The sequence below is a fragment of the Suncus etruscus genome, chromosome 1 (genome assembly GCF_024139225.1).
Source record: "Suncus etruscus isolate mSunEtr1 chromosome 1, mSunEtr1.pri.cur, whole genome shotgun sequence".
Lineage (NCBI taxonomy): Eukaryota > Metazoa > Chordata > Mammalia > Eulipotyphla > Soricidae > Suncus > Suncus etruscus.
The window spans coordinates 138,631,296-138,647,770 of record NC_064848.1 but is presented as its reverse complement, the minus strand read 5'-3'; the positions used below and the strand labels follow the sequence as shown (position 1 = coordinate 138,647,770).

Sequence of the window (16,475 nt, the reverse complement as noted above, 5' to 3'; positions counted from 1 at the left end):
TGCCAGGGGTGGCAAGAAATAAGTCTGCAAATCCCTGAGCAGAGCCAAGAATAAGCTCTGAATACTGCTGGATGTGACCTCCTAAAAGGGAAAGCCTGAAGGGGCTGGGAGACAGTATAGCATTTAAGGCTAAGGCACATTAAGGAAAATAGTACCTTGTCTGGGTTTGATTCAGAGCACCACATGATCCTGAGCATCACCATGTGTGAGCCTGAAGAGCACTGCCCAGCATGGTTGTGATCCCCAATATTGCAGGGCCTGAATAGTTTTGTATCTTCAGGGCCATGCATAGACTCCAAGCCAGCTGGCTAAGAAAAACTGGTGGTAACCAAATGCCTTCCTTCAAAAAAAATAAATAAATAAAACAAAAAAGGAAGGAGGAGGAGGGAATGGGGCTCAAGTGACAAAGAATGAGAATTGTGTGAGACCCTTGGTTCAAACTTAGCAAATCCACTCCATTGGGTGAAATAAGGGTGGAAAAAAAGCTGTAGAAAAGTAGCTGGGATAGGGGCCGAAGAGATAGCATGGAGGTAAGGCATTTGCCTTGCATACAGAAGAATGGTGGTTCGAATCCCGGCATCCCATATGGCCCCCGAGCCTGCCAGGAGCGATTTCAGAGCATTGAGCCAGGAGTAACCCCTGAGTGCTGCTGGGTGTGACCCAAAACCAAAACAAAACAAAAAAAGTAGCTGGGAGAAAAATTAGAAGAAAAATTAAACCAGAGGGGCTGGAGCAATAGTACAGCAGGTAAGGAGTTTGCCTTGCATACAGCCAACCCAGGTTCAATTCCTGGCATCCTTTATGGTCCTGAGCCAGCCAGGAGTAATTCCTGAGCATAGAACCAGGAGTAAATCCTGGCTTACTCACACACCTGGTGTGACCCCCCAAAAAAACAAAAAACATATATAAAAGAAAAGAAACAGAGACCGCACTGAGTGCCAAATGATCTTCTCTAGACACACAATAACAACAATCAGCACCTCGCATCAGTTCACATGCCCAAACCCACTCAACGAGGGATAATCCAAGTCTCCTCTGGCATTAAATATGATTCAAACTACAGATCAGAAATTGATTGTAACAAAACATTTATTTTTTTCCTGATAAAGAAGGGGCAAGCAAACAGTGCAGAAGAGGGAGAGCTACAAGCAATTTCCAGGGTTAGTGGCCAAGTCTTCCCTACTTTGGTCAAATAAAACAATTCCTGCAACGCCAATTGCCTCTGGGGAGCAAGGGGGTTGGCTATCTGTGACCTAGAATCAGCCTAATTTCTAAAAGCTCCACCGTACACCAGAGAAATGACTCTGGTTCCCCCCCCTATTAATGACTGAAAACCAAAATGACTGGCCATGCTCGGATTGAGCTGTGGAATCCAATGCACTCCCCCCCCCCCCCACCCCTTTGCTTAGTAGCGGAGAAAAAGTCCTGGAGTGGTTTTGGGTCAAGTGTGATTTGCTTGCAACCATTCCATTGCTTTCCTTTGTCTCTCCCAAGTTCTGTTCTCGATCAGAGACACGGTTCCAGAAGCCCAGTCCATTAGGTCTTGGTCCCCTTCTTTGACTTGGGGGCTCCTGGCCAGCGGAAGCCCCGCAGGTACAGGCAGTGGGCAGCGTTGTGGGCGATGTACTGCAGGTTCAACATGGCCACTGGGCTAAGAATGTCCACTTCCGGCTTCTTCTGTTTCTTCCCGTGAGACTTGCGTTTGCCTCGCTTCCCTTTCCCTGGCTTTCAGAAACAAGTGAGGGCGGAAGAGGGGGGACAAAGATTAGTTTCCAGAACCTTGACCTAAATTTAGTTCTATTGCAACATACTTATGGCATATCCACATGCAAACTGTACATACATACATATTGCAACAAGGACTGTGCAATTTATGAAATTGCCACATTTCCTATGAAATATAAGGGGGGGACATTAAAAGATGGGGTGGATGGAAGAAATCAAAAACCATGACAGAAACTCTCATGGAGTACAGAGAGTCAGGTGTGATCTACTTGAACACATGCTCATTATGTTCTCCACATGATGGAAAGCGACAGTAGTGGGGGCCCTTGTTTGCATTCAGATTGGAACGTTGAATACTCTGGGGGCAGGGGAATAGATAAATGAAATTTGGCAATATCAAAAAATTATTCTATTGGGTCTGACAACAACATTGGGAGCCATGGAGGAAATGTCTGGACATTCTAGAAAAGCAAACTATGTTTTGTTTTGTTTTTAATTTTACAGGAATAAAGTCAGTCCCCATGAGTTTTGCTTTGAAACACTAGAGTTTTCTAGGGCCATACTGCCTGAATGTGTCAGATTTAAAATGCTGCAGTTTCCTGCTCGTCTTGCCAAAGGTGAATGAAGCAGTTATGACAAAACCACAATAATTTCTGAATTGGACAAATGGATATATGGGGGCTCATTTTTACTATTCTATTTCTGTGCAGATTTGGAAATATTTTCAAATTAAGGGAACATGAGACCATGAGTATGCAATATGTAAGTTGGCATTTATTAAAAATAGTGTCTACCTCATTAAGTAGTCATGAGGCTTTGGGAGGGGGGCAAGGCATACCTGGTGATGCTCAGGGGTTATGTCCAGGCTCTGTGCTCAGAAATTACTCCTGTCAGGCTCAAGGGATCATATGAGATACAGGAGACTGAATCCTGGTCAGCTGCATACAAGGCAAATGCCCCACCCGTTATGCTATCGCTCCAGCCCCTAAATTGCCATGAGGATTGCGACATGTCTCTAAGGCATTTAGCACAGGGTCTGGCTCTTGTTTTCACTTGTTTTTTTTGTTTTGTTTTGTTTTGTTTTTGTTTTGAGGACATACCCAACAACACATAGGGGTTACTCCTGACTCTACAATCAGAAATTACTCTTGGCAGAATTGGGAGACCCTATGAGATGCCATGGAATCAAATCTGGGTCAGAAGTGTGCAAGGCAAACACCCTATCCACTGTGTAATCACTGTGCAGTTCTTGGTTTTTGTTTTAAGGCTTTGTTTTGTGGCTTTGTTTTGTTTTGTTTTTAAAAAATGAACACATGGTGCTAGAGAAACAGCACAGCGGTAAGGTGTTTGCCTTTCATGCGGAAGGAGGTGGTTCAAATCCCGGCATCCCATATGATTCTCCCGAGCCTGCTGGGGCAATTTCTGAGCATAGAGCCAGAAGTATCCCCTGAGCACTGCCGGGTGTGACCCAAAAAACAAAAAATGAACACATGATGGTGATGTCCTTTCTTAGATATAGAATGCTGAACCTGGGCATCCTGCCTCCTGTAAGGAACCCCAAGTGTAAGTAACTACATGAAATCTCCCTCCATATAACTGCACTATATATCCCAAAAAAAAGGCCTTTATGGGGAGGATGAAGTAAATACCAACATAGACTCTTAAAGATTTTTGTTTGGGCCTTTATGATTTTTTTTCACATCAACCACACTTAGAATAATTCGAACAAGATGCTTTTATTGTGGGTGGAGGGGGCACATCTAAGCGGTACTTTAGATGTGATCTAGCTCTATACTAAGGAGTCTCTCCTGGTGCCACTCAGGGAACCATGTAATACTGGGGATCAAACCTGGGCCTTCTGTGAGTTGAATGCTCAACTCATTGAGTTCTCTCTGATCCCCAAAATGTATTTTTATTTCTAGAATGATTTAACTTTTTGTAGGAATTGGAAAACTGATCTGAAAATTCAAAGGACATAAAGTAGAAGTTTGTCATTTTTTAAAATTTAGAGTGCTTATCTTTTTTTTTTGTTTTGTTTTGTTTTGGTTTGGTTTGGGGTTTTTTTGGGTCACACCTGGAGGCTCTCAGAGGTTACTCGTGGCTCTATGCTCAGAAATCGCTCCTGGCAGGCACGGGGGACCATATGAGATGCTGGGATTCCAACCATCATCCATCCTGGATCGGCTGCTTGCAAGGCAAACGCCCTACCGCTGTGCTATCTCTCCGGCCCCTAAGTTTAGAGTTCTCATCTTTTCTGTTTGTGTGTTTGTTTTTGGGCCACACTCTGTGATGTTCAGGGGTTACTCCTAGCTATGTACTCAGAAATTGCTCCTGGCTTGGGGAACTAGGTGAATACAGGGGATCAAACCTAGGTCCGGGGCTGGGAAGGTGGCGCTAAGGTAAGGTGTCTGCCTTGAAAGCGCTAGCGTAGGACGGACCGCGGTTCGATCCCTCGGCGTCCCATATGGTCCCCTCAAGCCAGGAGCGACTTCTGAGCGCATAGCCAGGAGTAACCCCTGAGCATCAAATGGGTGTGGCCCAAAAACCAAAAAAAAAAACAAAAAACAAAAAAAAAAAACAAAAACAAACCTAGGTCCATCCTGAGTCAGCCATATGCAAGGCAAACACCCTATTACTGCACTACCACTCTGGCCCTTCTGATCTTTTTTTAAAAGAGGATTCTCGGGGCCGGGCGGTGGCGCTAAAGGTAAGGTGCCTGCCTTGCCTGCGCTAACCTTGGACGGACCGCGGTTCGATCCCCCGGTGTCCCATATGGTCCCCCAAGCCAGGAGCAACTTCTGAGCACATAGCCAGGAGTAACCCCTGAGCATTCCCGGGTGTGGCCCAAAAACCAAAAAAAAAAAAAAAAAAAAAAAAAGAGGATTCTCAAATTCATATGGAAATGCAAGGGATTTTGAAAATTAACAAAATTAAAGGATCAATGCTATGAACTCTATTTCAAGAGTCAATGATTGTAGTCAATGATAGGTGTTGAGATAGATAAAGAGACTCATGGCATAAAGAATCCTAAAATAGGGCCACATAGATGAACAACTAATTTTATTTTTTGATTTTTGGGTTACACCCTACAGTGCTCAGGGGTTACTCTTGGCTCTGCTCTCAGAAATCGCCCCTGGAAGGCACAGGGGACCATATGGGATGCCAGGATTCTAACCACTACCCTTCTGCATGGAAGGCAAATGCCCTACCTCCATGCTATCTCTCTAGCCCCCCGAACAACTAATTTTCAACAAAGGACCTCAACCAATTTAATGGAGCAGGAATAGCTTTTCTTTTCTTTTCTTTTCTTTTTTTTTTGGTAGTTTTTTTGGGTCACACCCGGCAGTGCTCAGGGGTTACTCCTGGCTTCATGCTCAGAAATTGCTCCTGGCAGGCACGGGGGACCATATGGGACGCTGGGATTCGAACCGATGACCTCCTGCATGAAAAGCAAACGCCTTACCTCCATGCTATCTCTCCAGCCCCAGGAATAGCTTTTCAATCTGGCACAACAAATATAACCTTTTGGAGTGAACTTCCAATAAACCTTGTACCATCTATAAATATCTCAAAATAAACTTAAGTATGAAACCCAAAACTCTAAAATTCTAGAAGAAAATATAACAGAGAACATTTAAGACCTCAGATTAGACAAAAATTTCTTGGTGATGATCTAAAGTTGCAGCTCAGCAGTAGAGCATTTGGCTGCATGTATGAGATCCTGGGTATCTGATCTGCATGATCCTCCAATCAAAGCCAGGAGCAACCCCATAGCATGGACCTGGGAGTAGCCCTCTGGTGTCACTGAAGTGTGGTCCAAAATCATAAAACAAACAAACAAACAAACAGACAAACAAAAAAAAACCCGATTCCTTAGACATGATGCCAAAAGCACAGTTCACAATAGGACAAACTGATGAATCCATCATTAAAATGAAGTGCGTTGGGGCCAGAAATCTAGGACAGTGGAGAGGGCACATGTCCTACATGTGTGGTGACATGACCTATGGTGTGCAGGGTTTACTCTTAGCCCTGTGCTTAAGGATCACTTCTAGGAGGGCTCGGGGCACTGTTTAGGATGCCAGGGATCAAGCCTGAGTCAGCCACGTGTAAGGCGAGTACTCTACCTGCTGAACAATTAATTACTCTGACTCTGAGAAATGCAATTTTCAAAAATGTGGGCAGATAGGAGTCACATTCAATAGTGCTCAGGGCTCAAGTCTGGCAGTATTCAGGAAACCATAAGTGGTTCTAGAGATGGAAATAGGATTGGTTGTAAGCCAGGTAGGAAATGCAATTGAAAGCACAATGTTCCCCCAGTGAACCAACTTTCATTTTCTTTTTGGCATCCTGGGTTCTTTTTTGAAGTAGTTTTATTTATAAATGTTTTAGTTTTTTTTTTTCAGGTAAGACTTTCTTGTTCATTATCTACAATGGGTAGTTTAAATGCAAGATGCAAGTTCTTACCTGTGAAATTGAATAAAATTGTATGTTTGGGGGATCAGAAACAAAAAGCGCAATACACACCACATCACATACATGGACTCTCATACATGACTAGGGGAACTCTACACTAACAGAATTACTTCGGAAGACAATTTGACATTTTATTAGTTGTGGTTTGGGGCCACATTTGGAGGTGCTCAGTGGGTGTTTCTGGCTCTGTGCTCAAGAGTGACCTCTAGCGATGCTCAGTGGACTGTATGCAGGGCTAGGGATCAACCAGTAGCACTTGCAAGTATAGGAGACTTTACCTTCTACTATATCTCTCTCCAAAGTATTATAAAAGTTTATTTAAAAGATTAGGGGCAAGAGTAATAGCACAGTGGGTAGGACACATGCTTTTCACATGGCAAATCCATCAGGTTCAGTCCTCAGCATCCCCTGGTCCCAAGATGCCAAGAGTAATTCATGAGTGCAGAGCCAGGAGTAACCTCTGAGTATCAAGTGGTATGGCCCCAAGATGAGACAGACAGACAGAGAGACAGACAGACAGACAGACACATACACACAAACATTAGTTGGGGAGCTGGATCAAAGAGCTAGGGTACTTGCTAGTGAAGCCTTGCTTTCTGTCCCCAGTACAATAGGGTCCCTCAAGCACTGAACTAGGAATTGCCTCAGAGCACCACTGAGTGTGAGTCCTCCATACAAATAAAGATCAAACACACATCAACAAAATGATCTAGTATCTAACTCCAAAATATTTCCCAAGAAAAACAAAAACTGGAGCCAGAGAGATAGCATGGAGGTAAGGTGTTTGTCTTTCATGCAGAAGGTCATCGGTTTGAATCCTGGCGTCCCATATGCCCACCCCCCCCCCCCCCCCCCCGTTCTGCCAGGAGCAATTTCTGAGCATGGAGCCAGGAGTAACCCCTGAGCACTGCCGCTCGTGTGACCAAAAAACCACAAAACAAAACAAAACCTGGGGCCTGAGAGATAACATGAAGGTAGGGCGTTCGCCTTGCCTGCAGAAGGACGGTGGTTCAAATCCCGCATTCCATATGGTCCCTGAACCTGCCAGGAGCGATTTCTGAGTGTAGAGCCAAGAAAACCCCTGAGCATTGCCGGTGTGATCCCCCAAAACAAACAAACAAAAAAAGAGAAACAAAAACTGATATTCATTCAAAGACTTTACATGAATGTCCAAAGTTGTAAAAATGAGAAACCACAACAAGTTCATCAGTAGGTGAATGAAAACATTGTGTTAACACTGTGGAATACTATTCAGCAATGAAAAGGAATAATCATTGCAAAATCTTCAATGTGCATGAATTTCCAAATTAGCATACAAAAAAGGTCAAGAATATGCCCCCCATTCCTGAAAAGGAAAAAATACAACCCATCATTCTGTTTGATGCCACACATAGAACATTCTTGATATTAGAAATTAATATAGAGACAGATTAGATCAGAGGTTACCTGTAACAAGGACAGAAGGTTCAGGGAGAACCAAGGGAACAGAATGATCACCAAGAAACTTTGGTGAGTGTTGAGTATGTTTATCACCTTGAAGGCTGGTGACTTACTGTAGGGCATGTGCCCTATCAACTATATTATCTCTCTGGCCCCAACACACTTCATTTTACATAGGAACGAACAAACATTTACTGAGCAAAGAAACTGCCACTTCAAGGTAACCAAGACCCAGAATTGAGCAACCAACATAGATGATTACTTTTCTGCATTTGAAGTAGTCTCCTTCATTTGATAAATATTTTTCAGAGCTGGGGAGTACAGTAAATAGGGCACTTGCCTTGCACACAGCAACCAGGATTTGATCTCCAGCACCTCATATGATCCCCTGACTCAAGCCAGGTATGGCCAAAAACAACAACAAATATTTTTCATTCAACAATATCTGCCCTGCACCAGGGTCTGTATTAACAGGGGAGCAATATCACTGTGTCTGTCCTCCTGAGGGCAACACATTCACTTACAATTGGGCTGTTGGGGAGAGACCCAGAGTCATAAGGCTTTATGGTGGCACAGATGGGGAGGGAGGACCAAAAGCCATCTCGAATCAAGAAGCAGGGGAGGGGAAGTGCTGGAGATGGTACAGCAGGTAAGGGACATATCTTGCACACAGAAGACTAAGTTTGATCCTGACATCCAATATGGCCCCTGGAGCACTGCCAGGAGTGATTCCTGAGTGCAGAACCAGAAGTAACCCCTGAGCACTGCTGGGTGTGGCCCCAAAACAAAAGAATTGGGGGTTGGGTACAGGTGTTGGAGCTGTGAGAGATCAGAGGCTGGAAGGAAGAGAGGTTGTAGCACTCCTTCAGTCAACACAGAAACTAGTTTGACTTTTATACAACAGTACTGGCAAGATTTTTTAAATTTTTAATTAATTAATTTTATTTATTTTAATCTTTTGGGCCACAACCAGTAGTGCTCAGGGGTTAGTTCTGGCTCTGCACACAGAAATCGCTCCCAGCAGGCTTGGGGGAATCATATGGGATGCTGGGTATAGAACCCAGATCTGACCTGGGTTGGCCATGTGGAAGGCAAATGCCTTAACACTGTGCTATCACTCTGGCCCTGGCAAGACCATTTGGGTTGTGTCAGGATGGAACTCAGGAGGACCTCAGGTAAGGCAAGTGCTCAATGCTGAGCCCATGACTATCCTCTGAAATGATTTTATTAAGCTCTTCTACTTTGAGGGAATGACTAGAGTCATTCCATCAGTGCTTAGTGGACCACAGAGTGGCCACTGATATACAATGCCTTTGCTTCAGCCCTTGGAGAAACTCCCAGGTCCTGACTCTCACCTGGAAGGAACTATCATCTCTGTAAGCACTTTTCCAATGAAGAGAGAAAGAACACAGATTATCCAAGGTCAACTTCAAAATCTAACAGAGCTTGGAGCAAACCTTCCCACAGCGAATGAAGCAGAGCACTAGAGTAGCCTGAAGAGGTGCTCTGAGGACTTTTGTTTTCAAAATAGGGGTCAGCTCAGAGTTCCACACTTGCAAGAACATTACCACCAGAGCCAGCCCCGAAGCCTAGGAGGTGATTCTGAGCTGAGTGGAAAGGGGGCAGGTGCCAGCTCAGGCGTGACTTCTGAAAGAAGATGGGTGATGCACTGATAACACTGTGTAAGTTGGTCAGGACCCTTCTCCCCAGGGTAATGGTTTGTATGACTCAGGGAGGGAGCTACAAGGAGCAGGAAAGGAAGACGAAGCCCATGCGAAACAGGGGTGTTTGAGAGCCACAGGTTGGGCCAACTTAGAACCTTTGAAAAGTACTCGGAGAACCTGTTAGAAAAGATCTGGACCTTGAACTCTGAACTCGGTGAAGATGGTGGAAAAATGGAGGTGTGAAGGTGACGTGGGAGTGAATTTGCTTAACCTGGAGCTTAGTGTGTGTTGGGTCGGGGAAAACGGGTGATGCTCAGTACTTTCTCCTGGCTCTGTGCTCTGGGATCATTCCTAGTGGGGTTCCATGAACATATGTGGTGTGTGTGTATATCGTGTTTGTGTGTGTGAGGTGGCAAACCGGGCCAGACAGGTGCAAATAAGGCAAATAAGTCCTGCTCTCTGAACTTCTCTCTGTCCCAACAAGAAGCGCCGGCCTTCTTCCAAAGGCAAGATTCCCAGCAGGCATTCCCTCCAGAGTCTGGGGAGTCAGAGAGAATCATTTTGAGTCGGTCCCATCCGGTGGCACCAGAGCATCTTCTCTTCCTCACGCCCCAGATGGGACCCAGGGAGCAAGCAGAGTCAGGCAGAGGCTGTTGCCTCCTATGGGGCACGCTGGGGGGTTGTGCCCACCTTTTCAGCCAGCCTTTTATTTCCTTCCTACACAAACCCCATCTCTGGAGCTTGACATCAGCTGGAGAGGACCGAGGAACTACTCCACCTGCTGTTACATGCCAAACCTGGAGCCCCTTCTGACCTCCCCACATTTACCTCCCAGTGTTGAGATCCTGGGACACCACTTACAAAAGCGAGCGAGCCAACGGCATGACAGTCCTGAGCCAGGGCCTGGGTGGGGAATGTCCCAGGAAGGCAGGCAGGCAGACAGACCGACCGACCACAGACAGACACATAGACATTACCATGACAACTCCTTTCTCAGTGGCGCAGGTGAACGTGGCCTGGGTTCACAGTCAACAGATCAAGACCACTCCCGTGGGGGCCGCATCATTCGTGGGCCGCGCCCCGGGCGCCCCGGTCGCCGAGAACAGACCACAGCACCTCCGCGGAGGTCCAGGAGCACAGGACAGCCCCGCTGAGCCCCGCTGAGCCCCGCAGCTCTGGAACCTGCGCAAGGAGGTTGCGCGCGCAGCTCCGCGTGGCGGCCGCGCACAAACGAGGGCGTGTCCTCGGGGGGCGTGGTCGCAGGGCGTGTCTAGGGCGGGGCCCGCTGTGTTTACCTGTTGCCTGGATACCGGGCCCGGGCGCCCGGCGGTTGGGCCGAGCCGAGTGGGCCCACGGGTGGTCCTAGCGCGAGTTCCTCCGCTCGCGGTCGCTGTCCCCGGGGCGGCCCTCGCGGCCTGCGGGGCGTTGCGACGTCCCGGCTGGGCCATCGTCCCTCGCGACCTCAAGCACGGCCTGGAGGCGTCCCGGACTCTTCGGGCGTCCGGGTTGCGCGCGGGCGAGGGCGGGTCGGGGGACGCCGGGGTGGGGCTGACCTTGGAGGTCCGTCCCCCTTGGGGCACGGACCTGCCGACTGCTCCGCGGCTGAGCGTCCCGTGAGACAGAGGGAAAGGTGGAAAATGGTGATGGAATCAGGGAAGAAAGCCTACTTTTTTAATATAACATCTTCATTTCAGCACCATGATTACAAACATGATTGTGGTTGGGTTTCAGTCATAATAAAGCACACCCCCCTTCACCAGTGCAACCTTCCCCCCACCAGTGCTCCCCCCCCTTTTCTCCACCTCTGCCTGTATTCAAGGCAGGCATTCTCCTTCTCTCATCAAGATGGTCATGACAGTTGTTAGTGGAGTTATTTCTCATCACTTTGTGGTAAACTATCTCTTGGACCTGTTGAGTATTGGCCGGGATGTTTAGCTCATCCTTACAGCATCCTCCTGCCTGCGGTTTGGAATTCTTTTCTGACTTTTTTTTTTTTTTTTTTGGTGGAGAGGTAGTGTGTGTGTGTGTGTGTGTGTGTGTGTGTGTGTGTGTGTGTGTGTAGGGGGAACCACGCCTGGCAGTGCTGGGGATCAGACCCAGAGCCTCACACCACCAGAACCCCAATTCTGGTTGAGAACACATTCATGCTCTCAGCTGTGTCTGACACTAAGTTCTACCTTCTGGGAATTCGACCCTGAGTGAAACAAAGTTCACGTGGTCTTGCAGACGGGGCGACAGAAAGGGAACAAGGCACTAAAAATGACTGGTACAACGTGGTGTATGAGATGGATGGGACTATCCCACCGGGAGTGTACTAACAACCAGGAGTAAGCCGTGAGCACTGTCGCTGGGTATGGCTCCCCAGAATCTCCCCCATGGATGCTTATCGGAATGGGCAGTCATTCTAATGAGATGACTTTTTTGGGGTCACACCTGGCAGCGCTCAGGGGTTACTCCTGCAGGGCTCTACGCTCAGAAATCGCTCCTGGCAAGCTCACAGGATCATATGGGATTCGAACCACTGTCCTTCTGCATGTAAGGCAAACGCCTTACCTCCATGCCATCTCTCCGGCACCAAGGAGATGACATTTTATTTTCCATCTTTAATGTGGGGAGAGAAGAGTCCAGGGCCTCACAGCTTGCAGGGCAAACACCAAACTGAGCTTCTGAGGAGACATTAAAGGAAACACTTAGGGGCCAGAGTGATAGTAGAGCAGTAGGGCGTTTGCCTTGTACACTGCCGATTCAGAACAGAGCCCGTTCAATTTCTGGCATCCCATTTCGTCCCATGAGTCTGCCAGAAGCGATCTCTGAGCACAGAGCCAGGAGTAACCACTGAGTGCCGCCTGGTGTGGCCCATAAAAACAAACAAATTCAGCTAAGGAGTGGCCAGTCAGTGATGAGAGGCAGGACACAGTAGGCCTAGGGCAGGTGGAGGCACTGTGGAAGCAGGGGCGGAGGGATTGTGTTTACCTCCTTTTGATGACTAGGCTTCCAAAGTTTTTTTGATTTTTGTTTTGGGTCACAGTGCTCAGAGCTTACTCCAAAAACAACAATGAAAAGGAACCAAATATGGGAAAATATGGATAAGCAGGAAAAAATACATTAAAGGTCCTAAATAGAAAGTTTTCCTTTTTTTTTTTTTTTTGGTTTTTGGGCCATACCCGGTGACGCTCAGGGGTTACTCCTGGCTATGCGCTCAGAAGTCGCTCCTGGCTTGGGGGACCATATGGGACGCCGGGGGATCGAACCGCGGTCCGTCTCCTAGGCTAGCGCAGGTAAGGCAGGCACCTTACCTCCAGTGCCACCGCCCGGCCCCTGTTTTGTTTTTTTTGAGTCATTTGTCTATTTATTTATTTTGGTTTTGGGGCCACACCTGACGGTGCTCAGGGGTTACTCCTGGCTTTGCGCTTAGAAATCACCACAGGCACAGGGGACCATATGGGATGTTGGGAATAAAATCCAGGTCTGTCCCAGGTTGGCCCCGTGCAAGGCAAATGCCTTACTGCTGTGCTATCTCTCTGGCCCCTGGGTCCTTTTTTTTTTTTTTTTTTTTTTTTTGGTGCCATACCTGGTGGTTCTTGGGAACAATTCCCAGCTTCTGTGCTCAGGGAAGGAAGTCTGTGCTCCTGGAGCTAAAAACACAAAGCATTTGCTCTAGCCCTTCGAGGTAGCTCCCTGTTTCTCATGCACTTTTGATTTGCTATTTTGTGCTCTTTCATATTTTTTCTAAAAAAATTTTGTTTTTGGTTTTTGGGCCACCCTTAGCGACATTCAGGGGTTATTCCTGGCTTGTGCTCAGAAATCGCTCCTGGCAGGCCAGGGGAACCCGGCTCCATCCCCGGTCAGCTGCATGCAAGGCAAACGCCCTACTACTGTGCTATCTCTCCAGCCCCTGTTTTCTAAAATTTTTTTTTGTGGGGAGATGTGGTTTGGACCATCTCCTACGGTGCTCAGGAGGGACTGGCAGTGCCTGGGGACTCATATGTGGTTGGGGGATATAAATGGCCTGTTGTAAGGCAAGTGCTTCAAACTCAGTCCTATCTCTCCTGCCTGAAATGCGGTTTCCTGGTTAGCAGGGACTGCCCGTCCGGTACCATCTGAAGGCTGCCACCTACAGGGGAAGGGTAGTTTTTTGCCTGTGGGCTTGGTGAGTTGTTCTTGTCACCCTATCCTCCCTGTGACACCTGGGGACCCACCTGAACCTGAGGCTGGGGCTTGGGGTGAAGATGGGATGTCATAGAAATCCAGACTCATGGGCCCGGAGAGATAGCACAGCGGCATTTGCCTTGCAAGCAGCCGATCCAGGACCAAAGGTGGTTGGTTCGAATCCTGGTGTCCCATATGGTCCCCCATGCCTGCCAGGAGCTATTTTTGAGCAGACAGCCAGGAGTAACCTGAGCACCGCTGGGTGTGGCCCAAAAGCCAAAAGCCAAAAGCCAAAAAAAAAAAAAAAAAGAAATCCAGACTCACCAGGGACTCAACCTTCCAGTTCCCCTGCCCCTTCCCACAACTTAGATCATTGTTTTCAGTCACTTCATTTTAGAAAAAAAAAAACCTCAAAAATAAAATTAAGAGGGCTAGAGTAATAGCACAGCAGTAGGGTGTTTGCCTTGCATGCGGCCAACACAGGACGGACCCCGGTTCAAATCCCTGCATCCCATATGGTCTCCGGAGCCTGCCAAGAGCTATTTCTGCTTTCTGAACGAAGAGCCAGGAGTAACACCTGAGTGTCGCCAAAGTGACCCAAAAAAACAAAATAAAATAAAATTAAGAATTTTAGGGGCTGAAGAGATAGCATGGAGGTAAGGCATTTGCCTTGCATGCAGATGGTTCAAATCCCGGCATCCCATATGATCCCCCGAGCCTGCCAGGAGCAATTTCTGAGCATAGAGCCAGGAGTAACCCCTGAGCGCTGCCGGATGTGACCCAAAAACCAAAAAGAAAAAGAAAAACAACAACAAAAGAATTTCAAGCCTGGGCTGAAGAGGATACATAGGGTACTTTTTGGTGGGGCCTGGGGACCATATGTAGTAGTGCCAAGAATCAAACCTGAGTACAGCCATCTGTGGTACTATCATTCCAACTCCAATATGAGAATCACTTTGGGGAACTGGAGCAATAGTAGAGCAGGTAAGGCACCTGCCTTTCAGACAGCTGACCTGGATTCAATCCCATGTATCTCAAGGTACCTGAGCCCTTCCAGGAGTGATCTCTGAGTGCAGAGCTAGGAGTAAGCCCTGAGCACTGTGGGCTAGACTCCCCCGTACCCCCCCCCCCCATGAATTACTTTGGAATCAAGGAAATAGTGCCACAAGGGTGAGCACAGGCTTTACACACAAGAAGGTCCCCATTGGATTCCTGACATTGCATATGGCCCCCAAACCAGGAGTAATCCCTGAGCATTGCTGGGCATGCTCCCTTATGAACAAAACAGCAAAAAAGAATCACTTAATATTTGTAATTTAGGGGGCCAGAGTGATAGCACAGCAGGTAGGGTGCTTGCCTTGCATACGCTGATTTGCGTTCTATCCCTGGCATCCCATATGGTTCCCTGAGCCTACCAGGAGTGATTCCTAAGTGCAGAGCCAGGGGCCCGGAGAGATAGCACAGCAGCGTTTGCCTTGCAAGCAGCTGATCCAGGACCAAAGGTGATTGATTCGAATCCCGGTGTCCCATATGGTCCCCCGTGCCTGCCAGGAGTTATTTCTGAGCAGACAGCCAGGAGTAACTCCTGATTAACGCCAGGTGTGGCCCCCTCCCCCCAAAAAAAAGTGCAGAGCCAGGAGTAACTTTTGAGCAAGTTCGGTGTGGCCCAAAATTAAAAAATAGATATTTTTGAAGAGGTCGGAGAGATAGCACAGCAGTAGGGCATCTGCCTTGCAAGCAGCCAACCCAGGACCAATAGTGGTTCGAATCCCGGCCTCCCATATGGTCCCCTGAGCCTGTCAGGGGCGATTTCTAAGTGCAGAGCTAGCAGTAACCCCTGAGCATTGCCAGGTGTATTCCCCAAAATATATATACATATATATGTAACTTAAGGATCAGAGATATGTACAGTGGGTAGGGCACTTGCCTTGTATGCAGCTGACCCAGGTACAATCCTCAGCACCCCCCATTTGGTCCACTAAGCACCATCAGGAGGGATCTCCAAGCAGAGCCACGAGTAAGCCCTGAACACAGACATGTATGGCCCACCCACCTCCAAATAAATAGAACAAAATAAGTATATTTTGAAGGTGGAGAGATAGTACAGCAGGTAGGGTGTTTGCTTTGCATGCAATCAACTTGGGTTCAACCCTTGGCACCAGACATAGTACCATTTCTGCCAGGAGTGATCCCTGAGCACAGAATAAGGAGTAAGTCCTGAGCATCACTGAATGTGGCCAAAAAAAAGAGATGTTTTTCCTGCAAGAACTGAATAAATCTTCCCATATAAACTAGAAGATGAGATGAAATGTATATAACTATACAAACACATTAGAATAGCACTAATTTTATATTTATGAATACATATCCTTATGTCTTCTTCATAAATAGTTACACTAACTATGCTGTGATTTGAAAAATATATATAGCATTACCAGAATGGAAGCAGATATTCTTTTTTTTTTTGGAAGCAGATATTCTTAAAATATCCAAACTTAGAATATCCTATCACTATCTTTCTTAGAAGTCACACATAAAAATTCCCATTTTCTCCTTTCTACTCTGGCAGAGGTGCCTGCCTGATTTCTTGCCTTTCTCTTTTCCACTTATGGTACTAAATTCTACAGAATAGAGCCCCATGTTCATGCCACTCATCATTGCTCCCATTATTGAAGAGGACATTATGGAAGAAACAATATTCTTTGTAAGTAGTTTCTTCTAGTTGATCACAAGGATCCCTGCAGTAAAAACTCGGTGCACTAAGAAAAACTGTGCAGACTTAGAAAGGGAAATTATCTAAAACAAGGATGAGAAAATGAAGATGGTTTTGCAGGCGTTCTGTCCTCATTTCTACCACTCTGGTGATATAGAACAATGGCGTTCTTTTTGACTGTGGGGAGTGGGGCAGCACACTCCGTGGTGCTCAGGGCTTTATTCCTGGCTCTGTGCTCAGGAGTACTCCTAGCAGGGCTCAGGAGACTATCTGGGGTGTGGGGACTCAAATCTGGGGACTCAAAGCTT

General features: G+C 47.0%; 1 protein-coding gene across 1 annotated transcript; it reads right to left on the bottom strand.

The window, feature by feature from the left end:
• Positions 1-1,536: 1,536 nt before the first annotated feature.
• SMKR1 (small lysine rich protein 1) lies at positions 1,537-10,189 on the bottom strand. Its single transcript, XM_049781382.1, has 3 exons — positions 10,167-10,189; positions 9,914-9,965; positions 1,537-1,725 (listed from the first exon to the last, which is right to left on the bottom strand). Exons 1-3 carry the CDS (start codon positions 10,187-10,189, stop codon positions 1,537-1,539), a joined length of 264 nt encoding a protein of 87 aa, XP_049637339.1.
• Positions 10,190-16,475: the final 6,286 nt, after the last annotated feature.

Coding starts and splice junctions, on each gene's coding strand:
- SMKR1 (XM_049781382.1), bottom strand. CDS start 10,189: ATGCCGTTGGCTCGCTCGCTTTT. Junction 9,966..10,166: donor CCGTTGGCTCGCTCGCTTTT/GTAAGTGGTGTC, acceptor CGTGCCCCATAG/GAGGCAACAGCCTCTGCCTG. Junction 1,726..9,913: donor CCCTGGGTCCCATCTGGGGC/GTGAGGAAGAGA, acceptor TGTTTCTGAAAG/CCAGGGAAAGGGAAGCGAGG.